The sequence below is a fragment of the Schistocerca americana genome, chromosome 1 (genome assembly GCF_021461395.2).
Source record: "Schistocerca americana isolate TAMUIC-IGC-003095 chromosome 1, iqSchAmer2.1, whole genome shotgun sequence".
Taxonomy (NCBI): Eukaryota; Metazoa; Arthropoda; class Insecta; order Orthoptera; family Acrididae; genus Schistocerca; species Schistocerca americana.
Window position 1 is genome coordinate 769,857,017 of NC_060119.1, and position 21,480 is coordinate 769,878,496.

The 21,480-nt window shown below is 40.4% G+C and overlaps 1 protein-coding gene across 2 annotated transcripts in view; it reads right to left on the minus strand.

The window, feature by feature from the left end:
- LOC124545451 (differentially expressed in FDCP 8 homolog A) overlaps positions 1–21,480 on the minus strand; it is an 84,013-nt gene that overhangs the window by 11,389 nt on the left and 51,144 nt on the right. For both annotated transcript variants that reach the window (XM_047124379.1, XM_047124387.1), the window contains one exon: positions 18,595–18,816. In XM_047124379.1, coding sequence (XP_046980335.1) covers positions 18,595–18,816 — 222 coding nt within the window. The remainder of the gene's footprint in view (positions 1–18,594; positions 18,817–21,480) is intronic.

A 21,480-nucleotide genomic window follows, 5' to 3' on the forward strand; every position in this document is an offset into this window, starting at 1 on the left:
ATGCTCCTTGGAACTCCTCATAAGCTACCCTGCATTCTGAAACATAACAAGCTAATTTAAGTTTCATATTTATCCTTGAATGAAAAGATTTTTCCTTCTAACAGATCTTTTTTAATATTTTGAATTGCTTCTGCCTTTGTAGAGACTCCTGTGTGGAGGACATAGTAATAGAAATCCCTGGCGTAGAGAAGCAACTGAAAGAGTTGAAAACAAACAAGTCACCAGATACAGATGGAATCCCAATTTGGTTTTACAGAGCATTCTCTATGCCATGGACCTCTTACTTAGCTTGCATTTATTCTGAATCTCTCACCTAGCGTAAAGTCTCAAGTGACAAAAAAGCACAGGTAACTCCTGTCTGCAAGAAGATGTGCTGGTTGGCACATCTTTGCCTATCGATAGGTTTGTGGCGGTCAGTGAGATGCATGTTGTGCATCACTGGGAAGACATTGGCAGTAGTGATGTTGGTTGTTACATGAGGGGGCCAAGAAGCAATAAGCAGCAAAACTGTATATGGGGCAGTACGTAACAGAACGTGTGTGTAAAAGGTGGGGCTATGCTACTCATTATCCTGTGATCGATGTTGAAACTTAAGAGTGATTACTGGTGTTAAGACTGTGGAGCGATTGAGTCACTGCCTTCAGAGAGGGATGAGGCCCATATAGCATGGACATGATGGAATGATTCTTTTCATGGAACGTGCTAGATGGGAGCAGCTTCCTGTTTTGTCGTGTGGATAAGCCAAGCTATTGGTAGGACTTCTGAGTAATTCTGTATGGAAGGAAATCTGCTGCTTTGAACTGACATCATTCATTGCTTGTTGTCAGTGTGTTTTGCCACAAATTCATGGACAGTATAGTTGGTCTCTGCCTTGTGGCCCTCTACACTGTACAGAACTCTCATAACAGAACAGACATTATTGGTGGTTGTTAGCCTATTGAGGTAATGTGTATGCTGTGGTGTGAGTATACAGATCACAGTATGGTGATACAGGAACTAGGTCATAGTGGATTTTTGATATCAAATCATTTTCACCCTCTGTGAAGTGCTAACTGTGTTACCAGACATCATGAATATTTCTGTATTGGGCTGGGCAACAGGAGCTATATCGTATAGTATCTACTTGAGATGAACCTTAGGTATGGTAACTACCTGTTATGTGTGGACAGTAAACTGAAAGGGCAAACAAGTAACAGTGGTTAGATGAGTGGAAATGTACCACACTGGTGACAGAAAATGCAACTGCATGAGGCTTTTCGCTGATGTTTGCAAGTTATGTAAATGTTTGTTTTGTATCTTTATGATCCTTAATTACCTTTTAAATTTATTAGTGAATGAGTTAGATTTTAGTTTTGGTTTTTAATTATGCTATTGTTCATTTCACATTTTAGTAGTGCTATTACTGGTTTTCAGTGAAAATTTTCAAATTAGAGTGCGTGGGACCCTCTCCAGAAAATTATAATATACAGATGTGAGGATATACAATGATTGGGAGTACATGAAAGGTTCACATTAAAATCTGTGTTTGAATAATTCTGAGCTGTGCTCGTTTTGGAGTCACATATGTCCTTTTAGTACTATAGGGTTATCACTGTGAGATGTGGGCTAACTTATAAGTGTAAGAATAAGTTTTAAGGAACCTGTGTGGTGTTGCTTTTGAATTTAAGTGGAGTTGAAGCACCATGTATTTTGTCTTTCTGTAATGGCTTATTGCTTGTAAACTGTTCTTGCTCCAGAACTTAGTGGTATTATCTTTTCTATGAAGAGTTTGGTGACATATTAGATGACTGTAATTTAGTGTTTTAATGATGTCACTCTGTGCCTATTTTCCAAGTTTAATTGGAGTAGTGGAAGTTCCATGGAATAACAGGTAAAAGAATAAATTGCAAAATTACAAACCAATATCCTTAACATAGGTTTGCTGAACAATTCTTGAACATATCTTCAGTTCAAATGTAATAGCACTGCTCATGTGAAACTCAGTTTGCCCTTTTCTCACATGATACACTGTGAACCATGGATGAAGGACAACAGGCAGATTCCATCTTCCTAGATTTCTGGGAAGCGTTTTACATGGTGCCATACAGCAGACTGTTAATGAAAGTATGAGCATACAGGAAATGTTCCCAGATATATGAATGGCTCAAAACTTCTTAAGCAACAAAACCTAGTATGTCGTCATCGATGCTGAGTGTTCTTCAGAGACAAGGGTATCGCCAGGAGTAACCCAGGAAGTATGACAGGACCGTGTTTTTCTTTGTATACATTAATGATCTGACAGACATGTTGAACTGCAGTCTGTGACTGTTTGCTGATGACACTGTGGTCTATGGGAAAGTGTTATCATTGAATGACTGTAGGAGGATACAAGATGACTTAGACAAAATATCTAGTTGATAATATAATGGTGGTTCATGGTGTGGGTTCCTGTTGTCATGTCCGAGTTCATGAACCACGGGCAACGTATGAGTGGCCAAGTAAGTGGTCCTGACAGTCAGGATACTAGTTACTTTAGAATAAGGGTGGGCATCTCGGACATATTCTGAGTCGTGGTCACCTTTGTGCTCAGATGGCAAAGACTACCAAATCCACCGGTTAGTCCCTTAAAAGTTAGGGGTAAATCCCAATGGGACCCGGGGCAAGTAAGGCTAGCAACCTGCTTCCCTGGTACTTTAAATATGATGCTGGCAACAATCAGAGCAAAATGCCTCGGACCTTTGGAGGTGACGGAGCCCCACCTCCAATTGACAGACCAGGGACTTCTAAGATACGACTCGGCAAACGAATGGTAACGAGATGGGGGGCTATTAATATCAATGGGGGCTACTCTGGGAAGAAGGTAGAGTTGGCAGAGGCTGCAAGTAAGATGGGGTTGGACGTTTTAGCTGTTAGTGACATTCAGGTAAGGGGTGAGAAAGAAGAGGAAGTGGGAGAATACAAGGTTTACCTGTCAGGAGTCAAAGCAGGAACAGCACAATGGGGTGTAGGAAAGAAATGGAATCCAGTGTGGTTGCAGTAAGATACGTAAACGAACAACTGATGTGGATAGATTTGACAGTGTCTAACAAGAAAATTAGGATTGTTTCAGTATATTCCTATTGTGAAGGGACAGACCAAGATAAGATGGATAGTTTTTATGACGCACTCAGTGACATAGCTGTTAGAGTAAAGGACACGGGCAGTGTTCTGCTCATGGGTGATTTTAATGCCAGGATTGGAAATCGAACAGAAGGGTATGAAAAGGTTATGGGAAAATTTGGAGAGGATATGGAGGCCAACAGGAACGGGAAACAACTCTTGGATTTCTGTGCCAGTATGGGCTTAGTAATCACAAACTCATTTTTTAAACATAAGAACATTCACCGGTATACTTGGGAAGGCAGGGGAACCAGATCTGTCATTGACTATATAATAACAGGTCAGGAATTCAGGAAGGCTGTGAGAGACACACGCGTATTCAGGGGATTCTTTGATGACACGGATCACTATTTAATCTGCAGTGAAATTGGTATTGTGAGGTCGAAAGTGCAGCAGGTCATGTCCATATGTAGGAGGATAAGAGTGGAGAAACTTCAGGATAAGGAAATCAGGCACAAGTACATAACAGTGATCTCACAAAGGTACCAGTTAGTTGAATGTAGTCAATTACAGTCACTGGAAAAGGAATGGACAAGGTACAGGGACACAGTACTAGAAGTGGCTAAAGAATGTCTTGGAACAGTAGTGTGTAAAGGTAGGATGAAGCAAACAGCTTGGTGGAATGACACAGTCAAGGCAGCCTGTAAAAGGAAAAAGAAGGCGTATCAAAAATGGCTACAGACTAGAACTCAGGTACACAGAGAAAGGTATGTTGAAGAAAGAAACAAAGCCAAACAGATAATTGCAGCATCCAAGAAGAAATCTTGGGAAGACTTTGGAAACAGGTTGGAGACTTTGGGTCAAGCTGCTGGAGTGTAATTAGCAGTCTTTGAAAGGGAGGTAAGAAGGAAATGACAAGTATTTTGGACAGGTCAGGAAAACTGCTGGTGAATCCTGTTGATGCGTTGGGCAGATGGAGGGAATATTTTGAAGAGTTGCTCAATGTAGGTGAAAATACGATGAGTAATGTTTCAGATTTCGATGTACAATGGGATAGGAATGATGATGGAAATACGATCACATTTGAGGAAGTGGAGAAAATGGTCAATAAATTGCAGTGCAATAAAGCAGCTGGGGTGGATGAAATTAAGTTGGAACTCATCAAATACAGTGGAATGTCAGGTCTCAAATGGCTACACAGGATAAATGAAATGGCGTGGGATTCGGGACAGGTTCCATCAGACTGGATGAAAGCAGTAATCACACCAATCTTTAAACATGGAAACAGAAAAGATTGTAACAACTACAGAGGTATCCCTTTAATCAGCTTTGTGGGTAAAATCTTCTCAGGTATTGTTGAAAGGAAAGTGCGAGTATTAGTTGAGGACAAATTGGATGAAAATCAGTGTGGGTTTAGGCTTGTTAGAGGTTGTCAGGACCAGATCTTTAGCTTACGGCAAATAATGGAGAAGTGTTATGAGTGGAACAGGGAATTGTATCTATGGTTTAGAGATCTAGAAAAGGCATATGACCGGGTTCCTAGGAGGAAGTTATTGTCTGTTCTACGAGATTATGGAATAGGAGGCAAACTTTTGCAAGCAATTAAAGGTCTTTACATAGATAGGCAGGCAGCAGTTAGAGTTGATGGTAAATTGAGTTCATGGTTCAGAGTAGTTTCAGGGGTAAGACAGGGCTGCAACCTGTCTCCACTGTTGTTCATATTATTTATGGATCATATGTTGAAAACAAACTGGCTGGGTGAGATTAAGATATGCGAACACAAAATAAGCAGTCTCGCATATGAAGATGACTTAGTTGTGATGGCAGATTTGATTGAAAGTAGATCAGAAATGTAAGGACTATGGTATGAAGATTAACATCTCCAAAACGAAAGTAATGGCAGTGGGAAAAAGAGATAAACGGATTGAGTGCCAAATAGGAGGAACAAAGTTAGAACAGGTGGACGGTTTCAAGTACTTAGGATGCATATTCTACAGGATGGCAACATAGCGAAAGAACTGGAAGCGAGGTGTAGCAAAGCTAATGCAGTGAGCGCTCAGCTACGACCTACTCTCTTCTGCAAGAAGGAAGTCAGTACCGAGACTAAGTTATCTGTGCACCGTTCAATCTTTCGACCAACTTTGTTGTATGGGAGCGAAAGCTGGGTGGATTCAGGTTACCTTATCAATAAGGCTGAGGTTACGGATATGAAAGCAGCTAGGATGATTGCAGGTACTAGTAGATGGGAACAATGGCAGGAGGGCGTCCAGAATGAGGAAATCAAAGAAAAACTGGGAATGAACTCTATAGATGTAGCAGTCAGGGCGAACAGGCTTAGATGGTGGGGTCATGTTACACGCATGGGAGAAGCAAGGTTACCCAAGAGACTCATGGGTTCAGCAGTAGAGGGTAGGAGGGGTCGGGGTAGACCAAAGAGTAGATACCTCGATTCGGTTAAGAATGATTTTGAAGTAATAGGCTTAACATCAGAAGAGGCATCAATGTTAGCACTGAATAGGGGATCATGGAGGAATTTTATAAGGGGGACTATGCTCCAGACTGAATGCTGAAAGGCATAATCAGTCTTAAATGATGATGATGATGATGATGATGATGATGATATGATGATGATGATGATGATATAATGGATAGATAAAAAATGTACTCACCAAGCATAAAACTTTCAGAGCCAGAGGCTCCTCCTTCTGGCAGAAGAGTTGAAGGAGAAGGAAGAGAAGTGAAGGACAAGGAATGGAGAGGTTTAGGGAAAGGGGTATAGTTTAGAAAAAGTCACCCAGAACCCTGAGCCAGGGGAGACTTACCAGACAAATTTCTAGTTGGTGTATTTGGCAGCTAGTTCTAACTGTAGAAAAATGTGAGTTAATGCAGGTATGTAGGAAAAACACTCCTGTAATGTTCCAATACAGCATACATAGTAGTCTGTTTGGCAGTCATAATGATTAAATATCTAGGTGTAAAGTTGCAAAGCAATATAAAATGGAACGAGCGTATATGGATAGTAGAAGGGAAGGCGAATGGTCGACTTTGGTTTATTGGGGGTATTTTATGACAGTGTCTTTCATCTGTAAAGAAGACAAGATACAGAACACTAGTGTGACCCATTCTTGAGTACTGCTTGAGTGTTTGGGACCTCCATCATGTCGGATTAAAGAAAGGCATCAAAGCAATTCAGAAGTGGTCTGGTAGATTTGTTACTGATTGATTCGATCAACACACAAATATTATGGTGATGCTTCATGAACTCAAAGTGCAAATCCCTGGAGGGAAGACAACGTTATTTCCATGGAACACTATTGAGAAGATTTAGAGGACTGTCATTTGAAGCCGACTGCAGAATGATTCTACTGTTGTCAATGCGCACACTGTATATGAATCACAAAGATAAAATAAGAGAAATTAAAGCTTGTATGGAGGGATATAGACAGTCATTTTTTCTTGCTGTATTTGCGAGTAAAATAGGAGAGGAAATAACTAGTAATGGTAGTAGGTACCCGCCACCATGCACCAATGGCGGATTGCTGAGTACGCATGTAGCTGTAGATGCAGATGCGGATGAATGTTTTCCTTAACAAGCTTTATAACCGTGGATAATTCATTACTTGATCTTTATTTAATATCTTGTAAAATCCAGATAAGTGTAGAAATGCAGGCATTTAATGCTCCCAGGTTCGGATAATCCTCAGTAGCTGGTATATGCTCAGGGTCAGGTTGCATTCCTTGAATTCCTGCTATATAGCACAGAAATACAAATTCTCACATTGTGAAATTGGATTTTGTATCTTTTATTGTTATACTCTTATCTGCCAACTTTAAGAGTATTTATGTTTTTGTAGTCATGGACTGTTGGTCAGGTTATTAAGTTAAATCCTACGAAACAAGCAACTGTGATAATCTAGAGCAAAGAATATTTTCAAGATGAGGGAAAGCCATGCTGACTACTAACCAATAAGACCTGCAGTTTACTAGTCATAATTTTAAGGACTTTATTAAAAAAAATAGTAAGACTTCTCAAAACCTCAAGATATCATATACAGTGAAATGTAGTACAACATACTGAATGGGCTGTAGGGTGAGTGGTGGTGTCAGTGGAAACACTGATGACAGTTAAGAACGACTTTTATTAACTCCAATAAATGACATAGCAAAGCAAATGTGCCTATCTCTGTTGCCCCTGGGTGGCGCTATCATACAGGTAGCAACTTCCTCCGCCTTGGTTGCTAAGCCAGCAGCTTTCAGTGGCAACGGCTGTTGACATCAGTGGCATGCTGTTTTCCTCTCAGCATTGTGGAGCCTCGGTGGCCCCTTGCTACACTCGTATCATCTCAGTGTTGCATGAAGATGGCAGTTTGTGGGGTACAACTCGCTGCCCTCTAGCAGGAGTCACATGGTGACTGGGGCTGTGGCACCAAGTCCCACTATGAACTCAGCATCGATGGCACCAGGCACAAATGATAGTTCAGCAGGGCTGTGGTATCAAATCCCATGAAGGACTTAGTGCTGGCAGCAAGCACAGCCCAGTCTCGAACCCATGACTGTTGCCGGAGATACCCAGTTGTTTTGCTGTCCAGTGTAGCTCTGGCACTGTGGTGGTGCATCTGATTTCCAGCAACAAGACGTGATCCCTTGCCTGAAAATCTTATTTCTGTGCCTCTGGTGCACATTTCTTACACTAAAACCTGGCATATACGGTAATCACGATGTCCATAACAACAAGACTTGTCCTGGTGTGGTGACATCGTCCCACTTACTACATTATTTCTGATGTGCGGTGCATTTTACAGCTGCGCCCAACTATCCTTGCCTTGCAATCCTTTGCTTATCTGTTATTGTGAGCCACATTGCCACAAATGTGACAACTGGCTCGCAGCTGCTAACACAATGCTCTATGGCAGCTTTTTCACAACTTCTTCTTACTTTTGCTAAAGACACAACTTTTTCTCCAAGACTGGATAACGGCACTACACTGCCCCCCCCCCCCCCCCCCCTCCTCCACCCTCTATGGAGAAGACCTGTGCCCTCAGGTCTTGCTCCGACCTGGTTCTCTACTGTGATTACCACTGAGTGAGGTAGTGCAACGGTTAACACAATGGACTCACATTCTGGGTGACAATGCTTCAAATGCGTCTGGCTATCCAGATTTATAATTTTTGTGATTTTGTTTAATCGCTCAAGACAAATGCCATGACAGTTCCTTTGAAAGGGCATGACCAATTTCTTTTTCTGTCCTTCCCAAATCCAAGATCGCGCTCTGTCTCAAATGACCTCGCTGTCAATGGAATGTTAAACACTAATCTCCTCCTCCCTCCTCCTACTGTCATTATGTTTGACCTTAATCTGTAAAACAAGTACATAATACTATAGCGACTATTCTAAACTACTAAGCAATTGCTATATTAATCTGCAACTTCGTAAATCTATCTTTCATCTCTTGCTCTGGTGATCCAGTCTATGGGAACTTGAATTACCCCTGGATCAGGTTTTAACACTGTTCATTGCCTCAAATACATAAGAGGAGGGCTGGGCACCAGAAACTGAAATTTAAGGTTATGGTTACCTGACGTTACCATCCTAATAGTGTTCCACATGCTGCAACAGCAGCTCCACAATGATCTACCCCTCCTGTGCAACTATCACGTGACTTAATTAATAGTCCAGTCTCAGTTCCCAGGTGTAGTTAAGGAAGGTAAGGTTATGTTTGCACAACATCTTTAGAGATTCATCTCGCCAATACAGCTGTGGCTGTGTCACAATCCACAGAGGAAATCCTGCCATAGCCGCTGGTAAATGAAATATTAGTCTCATAATACCACACAGAGTCCCATTTATTAACACTCCACTACCTTGCAATTCTAATCATGTTGCCATCATGAATTACTCTTGCTCATAGCAACTGGCAGCCACCATTATGTCACTGTACACTGAATATATTCATTGTAATCCTCTTCTTTGAAAATAAGGTTCTGGTTCTATCACCTCTTTTAGATGAGGACGTCTCTCTGTTTTACCCTTGAAGAATTGTGTGATGCAAGTGTTCCCATCTGTTGCAATTTCACGAGTTGGGCTCATGGTGACTACCCCACTCTGACACTGTTTGCACTCACCTTTGGTCATTATCACATGTCGATCTAGTCTTCTGCCAATAGTAGCATCCCTTCCTCTTTCACTTGCACAAATTTCCCGACTTCTGCTAACTCTGCCAGCTAAGAGTGCACTGTGTAACATCTAAATACTGCATGCTTGCTTGATACCAGAATCCGTACTGATACATACAACCTCACATCCTTTGTTACACTCACTGTAGCACCATGGTAGTAGAAGTTCTGGCTGCTAGGCTTTGTTACTAACTGCAATTCCGGTGGTAATTTTCCTAGAGCCTTCCTCAACTCTTTCAGATACTGCTCAGGTGACAGCAAGACCAGACTTAACTGCCCATGTAGCATCTGATGGACGGTTTCCTGCGAATTCGTGATCACTCTTGAGTCCCAGATACTATCGTCTAGTGATTGCAATAGCCTTGTCATCATTATTCTTGCACCTAGTACTTGCATTTGTGTTTGCACTACTTCTAAATCCCAGTTTAGAGTGCTAGCTGAAGCTCTGGCAGAATCCATGATTTCTTTAGTAAGCTGTCAAAGCACGCATTTGTTGTTTAACATGCCGCTTTCAAACAGCAGTTATCCATCCCCTTTTCACTCTCCTGGACTCTGTGGTACCATTTCAATTACCTCCGGCATCTTCTCTTTTAATCCTGCATATGCCCTGAGCAAATTTCTGTGCTTCTTTAAGACCTCTCACAGCCTCTCGTTACTAGTTGCTAACTGTTGTATCTCTGAAACCATCTCCTCCACCTAATTTCATTCTGCAACTCCCACAAATTAAACACTAAACTTAATTACCATTTGCAACTGGATGACACCATGTCTGGTTGCCTGGAAAACTTAACTCCTTCATTCAAGTAACAAGCCTGCATCTCACCCGCTCTTCCACCAGCGAAGAGGTACAGCACTGCCAAACCTAACATTCTTATATTTCAGTCTTTCTCCCATACGGCAACCTGAGGACAAGGATCAGTATCTCCTCCCTTCCTCTCCCCTCTCAGAAGCCTGCTATCTCTGAACAGCATGTCTTAACACATTAATGATAAATCCTCCCATAATACAAACATATAACTTATGTTAATGCCCTAAACTATACACAAAAGCACAGTACACAGAAAACTCAAACTCACAATATATATCAATTACTTCCTTGGTCTCAATGCATAAGGAGCATGAGGTATTTCATCTGTCTCTTCCTGCTTTTCCAATGTCTTATCATCTGCACACTGGACCTTTCTCCGCACTTCCCATACCATCCCTGCAAACTCTCCCCTTCCCTATCTCCTTTCTGACTAATAATGTCAAGCAGCAATGACATGTTTTTCCAATTCACCACCTCAAATGGCAACAACCCTGTGCTAATGTGTTCTTTGGAGTTGTATGCACTTACTATGAAGGGTAGATAGTATACCAATCTGAATTGTTCCATTCACATAATAATTAAACAACTTCCCAACTGTCTGATGAACTTATTCCATTCATCTGTTAGCTTGTGGATGAAGCAGATTAGTCTTCAACTTCTTTACTTTTAAAAACTGGCAAAACCCTCCTTCAGGTCTGACATGAGGTTCATCCGTTGGACTGTAATAATTGTCTCAAGCACCCTAAACTTCAACATCAACCTATAACCAATGCCTGCGCAACTGTGACTGCCTGTTGATCCAGCGCAGTGTGGGCACCTTCACGATGCAACATTATAATCAGCGCAAAAGAATTGTCTGCTGATGTTCAGCAGAAAGGGTCTCACACGTCCACCCCAATGAAATTAAAGTGTCCTATTGGTTCCGACAGTCTCTGTAATAGTACCTACTTCTGATTAAAATCTGTCCACTGTGCACAATCCACACCATTCCTGAGGGACTGGTTGACACAATTCTTTCTTCCCTTCTACTAATACTTTTCCGCCATTCTCCAATTCATTGACCTGCAACCCATATGGACTGATAAAATGTGATCACACATTTCATGTAATACTTCTTGCTTCAACTTGGCTGGCACCACCACTTGTGGTCCTAATTTTGTTTCTCTACATAATAATCTGTCATGTACGCTAAACCACTGTCGGTTGCCATATTGTCTACACTCTTTGTCGGCTCACTTTGCAGCCAACTGTTCCTCAGGGGCCTGACACAGAACTTGTACTACAGCTATTTTTCTGCTTAACCTATCCTCATTTCTGTGCTGCATGCCTGGCTTTTGCATCACTTCCTATTCAAATTCACTGAGTTTTAATACTTCATGGGTCCTTCAAAATAGTAACCACTTCAAAGCAACATGCTCTGTTACTATCTTGAATTTCCTTCCATAGAGGTACTGCTGTAAGTAGGTTGCCTTGTACACCAAGCTAAGCACTTCCCTTTCCATTGTAGAATAATTCCTCTCCACTGTGTTTAACTGTCTTGATGCAAAGGCATTACAGTTTTCTTGACCACTGACCTCTAGCCTTAACATGCATCCAAGAGCATGTTTCAATGCATCACATGAAAATATAAACTACTTCTGAAAGTCTGGAAACACCAACAGCAGACTTGATATTAATACCCTTTTTAATTTCGGGAACACTCCCTAACATCCCTCCAATCACACAAACTTAATACCCCTTTCAGTAACTGTGTGAGCGACCTTGCAATATATGCAAATCCCTTTATGGACTTCCAATAATAATTCATGAGACTCATATCAATTGTAACTCCTTGGTTGCTCATGGCACTGGAAAATCTTACACTGCTTGTACTAACCTAGGATCAGTTCTTACACCATCCTTACTATACACTGTTCATCATAAGAATAAACCTGATGTCAACACACACAAACCTGATGATTGGTCAAATGCTGTAGCACATGTACACTGGTGTTCTTAATGCTCTTGGAAGTAGGTCCTCCATATGTATTAGACAGATATCTTATTACTTAGTTACAGTGAATGAAACTTCAAGATACTCTAATGTATTAACAGGCATCTACGTTTTCCTTAATCACGCTTTAGCTACGTAGTGTTTATTGTAAAAATCATGTTACAGTCTCAGTCTCTGTACTGTTGTGCTCTGATTGTCATGCTGTTATTACGCAGTATGAAAATACTTTAGGCTACTTCCTGCTCCGTAGTGAAACAAACATATGGAATACGGTTAAGAAGTTCCGAGAAATAGGTTGTTAGTAACATTTTCAGAAAATTGCAGGGGGGAAAAAAGGGGGGAAAAAATATCGGCTTTGAAGTTTTTCAAGGGACTTTATTTGATACAGTTGAGATACAAATGTGCACTGGACCAATGGCCTTTGTAGTCTGGTCCTTTCAACCCCCACAAACCTACCAACGACCAACCAACAAATGTGCACTGAATATACAGGGTGTAAATAAAGTCCGGGAACACTTTCAATTATTTATTGCAGAAGACCGAAACATTGCACAGATATCATACATATGTCATTTTGAAGAGAAATCCTGAAAGTTGTTGTTGGTCCCCCCCCCCCCCCTCTGTTCATCTTTCAGCAGGATGGGGCTCCACCCCATTTTCATCGTGAAGTTTGTGGGTAACTGAACATGGGAGCTGCCACATTGCCGCATTGATGGATCGGCCCTGCTACAGAAGGGGACAGCTGTTTTATGAAATGGCCTTCCCAATCACCAGATCTCATTTCGTGTGACTTTTTTTCTGTGAGGACACATTAAAGATCTGGTGTATGTACCGACTCTACCACAATGTGTGTGTGAAAAAAAAGGAGAGGAGAAGAAAAGAAAAAACTTTCCGAGTTTCTCTTCAGAATGCAATATGTATGATGTTTGTACAATGTTTAGTTGTTATGTACTGGATTAGCTTAGAAAATAAATCATATGAGAACTATTATTAAAAATTATTTAGAAGGGCAAAAGAAAATAACAAACAGAAGACTGGCATACAAGTCAACCCTTACATGAAGACACACCATAGAGGATGAAATGATATAATTTTAAGAATGTAAATCCTGAGTTCAAGGAACGTGATGTGTTAGTGACATCACAGTTCTAATTTACGAAAAGGAGCTATAAAGTTTTCCATAAATAGAATGATCTGTACAAAGGTATAGATTTTCTGTATCCTAAAGCTTTTTTTAAATTGATCCTGAATCTGGAAGAGTAAGGTATTGTATAATATTGCCTCAGTCAAAAAGGATTATACCTCCTGGAGATAAAGATTAATATCATGAATATGCAATCTACAAATGTAGAAGGAAGAGGCTGTACTGTTGTTTGACATCAATAATTTACTCTCTTGCAGTTGGAATTTAGGAATACACAGTTATATAAAGATATGAAGTCTCATAATGAATACTTATTTCCACCAAACATAAATTTCTCTAACAAGAAATAGCCTGTATATAATAATAAACATTAAAAAAACTTGAGTAGATTCATAATTGTAGAGTATATGTACTATAATTGCATCACAAAAAACAGTGAGGAGAGAAGAAGCTAAACAAATATTGACACTGAACAAACTAATAAAATAGTAATGTCCTGCCAACAATATCATTACAGGAAAAGAAAACATAGTAGTACAGGGTGTGGCAGCGTCCATAGTAGGATATTAAAAACACACCGTCAAGCAGTAACTGTAATTTATTTATTACCTCTTATGTCAATTACTAGTTGAAGGTATGCCATTTACTAATGTGTAAGTCATTGTCCATTGTGCGGATTACTTTTGGACTATGACAGCTGTCAAATGATGCCCCCTCTGCACAACACATTTATCTAGGCAGTGTTGAAGGTTTTCCGTAACTCGGCGTAATGTATTCCCTGGGACATTGCGGATGACAGTTCTGATATGACCCTTCAACTCAGGAATGGTGCCACGTGTTCAGAACACTTCTTGCTTTAGGTAGCCCCAAAGGAAAAAGTCTGCACATGAAAGATCAGGTAAATGAGGCTGCCACGAAATGTCACAAAACGGGAAATTACTCTACCAGGAAATGTCTGCCGCAAGAAATCCATGCAAATTCTGGCCACCATTCGTGATTTGAAGGATCACATCAGAACTGCCATCGGCAATGTCCCAGGAATACGTTACGCCGAGTTGTGTAAAGCTTCCAACGCCGCCTAGATGCCTAGAGTGCTTAGAAAATGTAGTCCATCAACAAAGGAGGTGGCTTACAAAACACTCGTTTGACCTATACTTGAGTATTGCTCATCAGTGTGGGATCCGTACCAGATCGGTTTGACGGAGGAGATAGAGAAGATCCAAAGAAGAGCGGTGCGTTTCATCACAGGGTTATTTGGTAACTGTGATAGCGTTACGGAGATGTTTAATAAACTCAAGTGGCAGACTCTGCAAGAGAGGCGCTCTGCATCGAGGTGTAGCTTGCTCGCCAGGTTTCGAGAGGGTGCGTTTCTGGATGAGGTATCGAATATATTGCTTCCCCCTACTTATACCTCCCGAGGAGATCACGAATGTAAAATTAGAGAGATTAGAGCGTGCACGGAGGCTTTCAGACAGTCGTTCTTCCCGCGAACCATACGCGACTGGAACAGGAAAGGGAGGTAATGACAGTGGCACATAAAGTGCCCTCCGCCACACACCGTTGGGTGGCTTGTGGAGTATAAATGTAGATGTAGATGTAGACGAATGTGTTGTGCAGAGGGGGCATCATTTGACACGAGTCATGAGTATAGGTTTAAGCATCAGGAAGTTGTTTCTGAAAGTATTTGTATGGAGTGTAGCCATGTATGGAAGTGAAACATGGGCAATAAATAGTTTGGACAAGAAGAGAATAGAAGGTTTCGAAATGGGGTGCTACAGAAGAATGCTGAAGATTATATGGATAGATCACATAACTAATGAGGAGGTATTGAACAGAATTGGGGAGAAGAGGAGTTTGTGGCACAACTTGACCAGAAGAAGGGATCGGTTGGTAGGATATGTTCTGAGGCATCAAGGGATCACCAATTTAGTATTGGAGGACAGCGTGGAGGGTAAAAATCGTAGAGGGAGACCAAGAGATGAATACACTAAGCAGATTCAGAAGGATTTAGGTTGCAGTAGGTACTGGGAGATGAAGAAGCTTGCACAGGATAGAGTAGCATAGAGAGCTGAATCAAACCAGTCTCAGGACTGAAGACCACAACAACAACAACATATTCAAATAGTAATCCACGCAATGGACAATGACTTACACATTAGCAAATGGCATACCTTTAACTATTAATTGACATGGGAGGTAATAAATAAATTATTGTTACTGCCTGATGGTGTGTTTTAGTATCCTACTATGAACGCTGCCGTACCCTGTGTATATGGTAAGGAAAGTTCTGACTGAATGTAAATACTTTAGGGGTAAACTAGATGGCTCATTAAATAATAGAAGTGTTGAGTTGGTTACAGACAAACAAGAAAGAATGAAAACTTGCCAGCTTTCAAAGGTCCATTCTTTTTTGTGTGTCTTTCCATGATTTAACACTTCTACGAGGGATATCCACAAAGTACATTACGTTTTGGAATTAAAAATAAATAAAGTATTGGATTTTTTTTTAATTATATACAGATGAAAGCCACACTTAAATACTACTTTTCTACATAGTTGCCATTTAAATTAGGGCACTTATCGTAGCGATGGACGAGCTTGGAAATTCCTTCGTCATAAAATTCGGCCGCCTGCGCCTTCAACCATGTGGTTACCTCTTCTTGAAGCTATGCGTCGTCATCAAAACGCTGCATAGCCAACCACTTCTTCATTGCTGGGAATAAGTGGAAGTCGCTCGGTGCCACGTCAGGACTGTACGGCGGACGAGGAAACAACTCCCACTTAAAAGTTTCGAGAACTTCACGCCTGGCATTTGCCGTGTGTCCCGGGTGTTGTCATGAATCAGCAAGATCTTTGAGCCCAACTTTCCCCTGCTCTTGTTTTGTATTGCTCTTCTGAGGTTGTCCAGAGTTTGGCAATACCTTTGAGAGTTTATTGTAGTGCCTCTTTCCACGAAATCCACAAAAAATCACACCTTTTCTGTGCCAAAAGAGGTAACCACGTGCTTGAAGGTGCAGGCGGCCAAATTTTACGACGAAGGAATTTCCAAGCTCGTCCATCGCTACGATAAGTGCCTTAATTTAAATGGCAACTATGTAGAAAAGTAGTATTGAAGTGTGGCTTTCATCTGTATATAATAAAAAAAATTCCAATACTTTATTTATTTTAAATTCCAAAACGTAATTGACTTTGTGGATAGCCCTCGTATTTGGTGAGTAGTCTCCTTTACTCCTAAAATATAATAGTATCAATAGAGAGGGATCTATAGAGAGGGATCTATTTTTGTAATATGTGTGAAAATATGAAGATAGGTAAGTCAACAGAACAGTTTGATAACGTAACACTTCGGATGCAAGAATAAGCTGAGAGTTGAGTAAAAGGTAAATGGGTGATACAGCTTGTTGACCAAATAACAGTGGATTGTGTGGAGTATACAAAAGTATGGAAAAAAGTATACTCATGCATAGCGATAGTATAAAAAGTTTGCGTGTAATGGAAAGGAGGGGACGTCAATTTTTATGTACATATTAAGTGAGAATACGTTAAACTAATAGTAGATGAACACAAGAGAGGAGGACCTCCACTTCCTTGAATGTGATTTGGAGAAGGTAGATGGAAAAGATACCACCTCTGCTTTAAAACAAAAAGTGTGAGAGTTGGTATGTAGAGAACTTTTGTTATGTTTTGCAGGAGAAAGTGGCGCAAGGAAACTTGTCCTTAAAATGGTGGTAGTGAGCAATGATAATTACATGTCTGGTAGGTGTTCCATCAGGTTTTAAGGTTTAAGGTTAGTTGATACACTGTTTCATTGGTTTCAAAAACATCTTCAGAATGTAATTTGAGTTAAATAATGAAAAGATCTTCTGTCTCTGTGTGAGAATATGTGGTGTTTTGCACAACTCTTCTGTGGGTGAAGCAAAACATTTGTACCTCTTCACTATCAGACAGACAATATTTTATAGCACAAAATATCACAAAAAATTCTGTGTTGTTGTACATTTTTCCAGAAAAGATTGTTGTCCGTCTTATTTTTCATGTAAGTGGGGACTGACATGAGGGTATCACAATGTTGAAGCCACAACAATATGAAAATACCTACTCTGATGAGGTAATATAATGTCAGTGAATGAGGCAACTACCCTAGAAAGGCATTGACCTTCCCAGAAGAAATATTAAGAGAACAATGTAATCAAATTTTGTGAAATAAAGGTGTCACCCTACCGTGTATCGTTTGTACATACAACGAAAAGTATATGTTATAGACAGTAAAACATGAATAAAGCTTTCATTTAAAAAAGTTGTAGTGTAGAATGGACATAACCAAGGTGAAGAGGAATTATTGCATGGAAGGTGCACACATCAATGATGAGATCCAGCATGATTCAAATAAGATACATAAAGCAAGCCTGATGACATCGCCAAATATACAGATACAGTCAAACCAAATAAAAAAATTCTACAGTCTGAAGGACACTGAACTGTGATTGAAATGGAACTATCAACACAACTAGGTTTCAGCATACAAATTTGTTGGCTTCAGCAACTGACAACCAAGATTTTTTCCTTCAACCTAATTGAAACATGCGCTATGCTCCACATCTATCAACAACAAACATGTCAACAAAAGGTAAATAGAGACACTGGATGAATGGAATTCATGTTTTCTGGCATACAAAAGTCCAAATAAAGAGCATGCAAAACATAAGCAGTTTTTATTTTCTGGCATGTAGATGACATCTGATTATGGGGTTGAGTGTGAAGGAAGTGCCACCCACACAACATTCAGAAAACTGAACCTTGCACTAGACAGTGAGTGGCTACCTAAAATCATTCAATTGTTTATATAGGGTGGTCAGAAACACTCTGACAAGCTTCTAAGGGTGCTGGAGAGTAAGTTGTGCTAAGAAATAAATGATAAGAAAAAAATTTGATACATTGTGCCATTTCAGAGTTAATTAGTACTGAAGTTCGCCAATCAGGCCATCACGTGTGCAAATTCAAGTGGCCTGCTATAGTTGGTGCCACCAAATGCGTTCTTTGTTTAGTGTCCTAAAATCAAACAAGAGAGCGACACAAAAATTGGACTGTGATGGTAGTGAGGATCGATCCTGAGCCAAAGTGTGAGTAGTCTTGTGCGCTATCATCTACTCTATGAATTTGTGTGTGCAATGGCCTGATTGGCTAACTACAATGCTAATTAGCTCGGAAATAGTGCACCATATCAATTTTTTTTTCTAAACAATTATTTCTCAACATAACCTACCCTCCAACACCTTTACAAGTTTCTCAGACTGTTTCTGGATGCCCTGTATATCTCCCAAGATTTTCCAGTAGTCATTAAGGATATTTCTGGTTATCACTTTTTATAATAATGATAATAGACTTTTAAATACTCTACCTTGCATTCCTCCTTGATGTGCATTGTGAATTCACCATGGATCTTACTTAGTCTGTCAGGCAGTCTTCCTGAATTAGTGTCAATAAGATCCTGTAAACTGTATGTGTCCACATTATCAATGAAATGATTGTAATCCTTCAGTTGCCACAACAGTCGCTGTTCAGTTGCGTCTTTGCAAGAAATGAAGTACTTCTTCATAATCATTATGTCCTCCCTCATTTTCTGCAACAAAAATTTTAAAAAGTTTTAAATGTAGCTAGTATCAAGCTATGACAAACTTCATAGTGTCAAGCAGTGTTTGTGTACACATATAAAAATACTTAGAACATGGGTAAAACTGGCTGCAAACAAAGGCTATGGCATTGCCTTAAGCAGTGTTGTATCACCTCAGTCACGTAACTGTGTGTCATAGACCGAGACAAGTTTTCAATCTGCCATCTTTTCACTGTTCTACTTTTCCAAATACATGCTGTGTGTTACCCGTCTCTTTCAACCTCACATTCTAAGCATTTCATGTTTTTTTTTTCCTTTCCCATTTATTTTATATGTTTACATGCTGCATGATGCTAGTACTGTTACGTGATGGGAAATCTTTCTGCAAAACTGTACAATGAAAATAGGACTGTTTACCTATAGATTCTGACAGAATTTCATTGGGACAGGTATTTACATGGGAATTGCGATGGCCTTCTGACCAAATGTTTTGTTTTATTAACAACAGTTTATAACACCAGAGTACACACATAAATGAACAAGACAAACACTTGCACTCGATACTGAAATTAGTTAACTTCAAGTGACACACACACACACACACACACACACACACACACACACACACACACACACAAACAAACCTCCCACAGTTATATATAATAAAAGCTTCAAAGGGGGGAGGGAGTGCTAAGAACATACAAATTTGCTTAACATAAGATAAATGTGTACATATCATTCATATGAAATAGGGCTTCAGCCTACACAGACTAACTTTATAAGGGCCACAGGAAAGAAAAAAAAACTGCACAACAATGCTACCTTACTGGAAAATACAATTACACACATCTACAACCAACACATTCACCATACAGTGGACAGATATCACACAAACAATGCAATCTACAAGCCACAACAAGCTAACATGTAATTACCAACTGGTGATAAGATTAGAAAACTCATATTTCTATGAGACAATTACACACACCACAGTTTCATACCATTTCAGTGCATTACAAATACAATACAATCAGAGCACACGACACCCTTGCTATTCCTTTTCAAGTGCCATTGAAGCACTGCTCTACCAATATAGGCAGAACTTGGTCCCACTGTGTTCTGACAATTCAAATTCTTCTTGCACACTAATGCCAGGACACAAGCAGTTGCAGGTACACTCGATGGCACAAATCACTCTTACTCTGCTCATCATAACAAAAACTCACTTCTACAATTTCTCCCTGGCTCCCAGCTGCTATATTTTCTGAACATAAGGTGCAAACACAGTCTGCTGCCCCAGCAAATGATGTGCGCATGACAGCTGACCACAATCCGTGATGACTGCTGCAGTACCACTGCTCTGCTACCTCCACCAGCCTCTCCGGCTCCATGCCACTTTACTGCTTCTCTAAGGTATGTCTTATTTTGCTAATGTAAATCCACCCCACTCACTGCAGCACCCTTGGGTGATGACTGTACCAAAGCCCTTTACCAGCCATGCTGTTAAAGACAAGCACAGCCAACATGCCATTTCAGGCCCAGCCTTGAATCCAAGGTTAGTACACTGCTCCCGCAGCAGCATCTGGCACCGGATCAAGTTGATGTGGCCACTTCTACTGCATAATGCAGGCACAGATAGCCCGCAGCCAACCTACAGCTGACTGCCCAGGCTCTGTTGCTTGGTGACTGTCTCAAAGAGTCAACAACTATGGAATCTAAGAGCCGGCAGAACACCCTTCTTGGCCTGTATCGTACGCAGAGTCTCATCCGTTGCTGCTGCCCACGGGACCCTGTGCTGGTTTCAGGATGTTCCTGCTTTTGCATCGTAACACCAAACTGTCAATCACTGTGACACTCAACGTGGCGCTGCCTCAACCTACATGCAGATACCAACACCCACTCGTGAGACTTAAGTGCGTGAACCACGCTGGCACGACCAGCTGGGCAAGCACGTTCAAACATGCTGTGAAATTTCAATTTCAATGCACAAGACACAAATGAGAAGATGTGAATGTTACCATTTATGACTGTTACTGTTCCAGACTTCAGCTATGGCATCAGTAGTGAAGGTAATGTGTATCTGCAGACTGAGAAAACAGTGACTTATATACTGTGTGTCCTGCATAGCCAACTTTCAAGCAGACACATAGCGAGACTCTTTCAGTGATACTTAATAGTCAGATTCTTCTCGATGTCTTTATTGCAGATTAGAATAGTTGCCATTTAATTAGAATAGTTGCCATTTACATCAAATAAAACACCACATTCCCATAAGGTAATGTTTCCTATTAACTTATTTTTTCACATCTAATTTTCCCTTGAAGAGGCAAATAAAAATTAACCTCAAAGAGTGGTGCGAAATTAGTAATTTTTACCACACGTTTTTAATAGAAATCTATGTGTATTTGCTTCAATTCTCATAGTGAAATATCAACTCCGTGGCTTAAGAGATCAAGAGATAATCAGTGGGCTTAATTTAAAGTTACTTGTTCTTTGTACTGTAATACATTGCACCAGTTAAAATGCAGCCCCTGTTCTTGAACACAGAATGAGTTGGTTGACATTCATAAGCAGATGGAAATTGCCCTGAATACTGTCAAGTGACTGGTGGCTGCTGTGAATCAGTGTGTTTGGAGAGCTCTTGAGAGTCATGTACCTGTGGTACCAGTAACA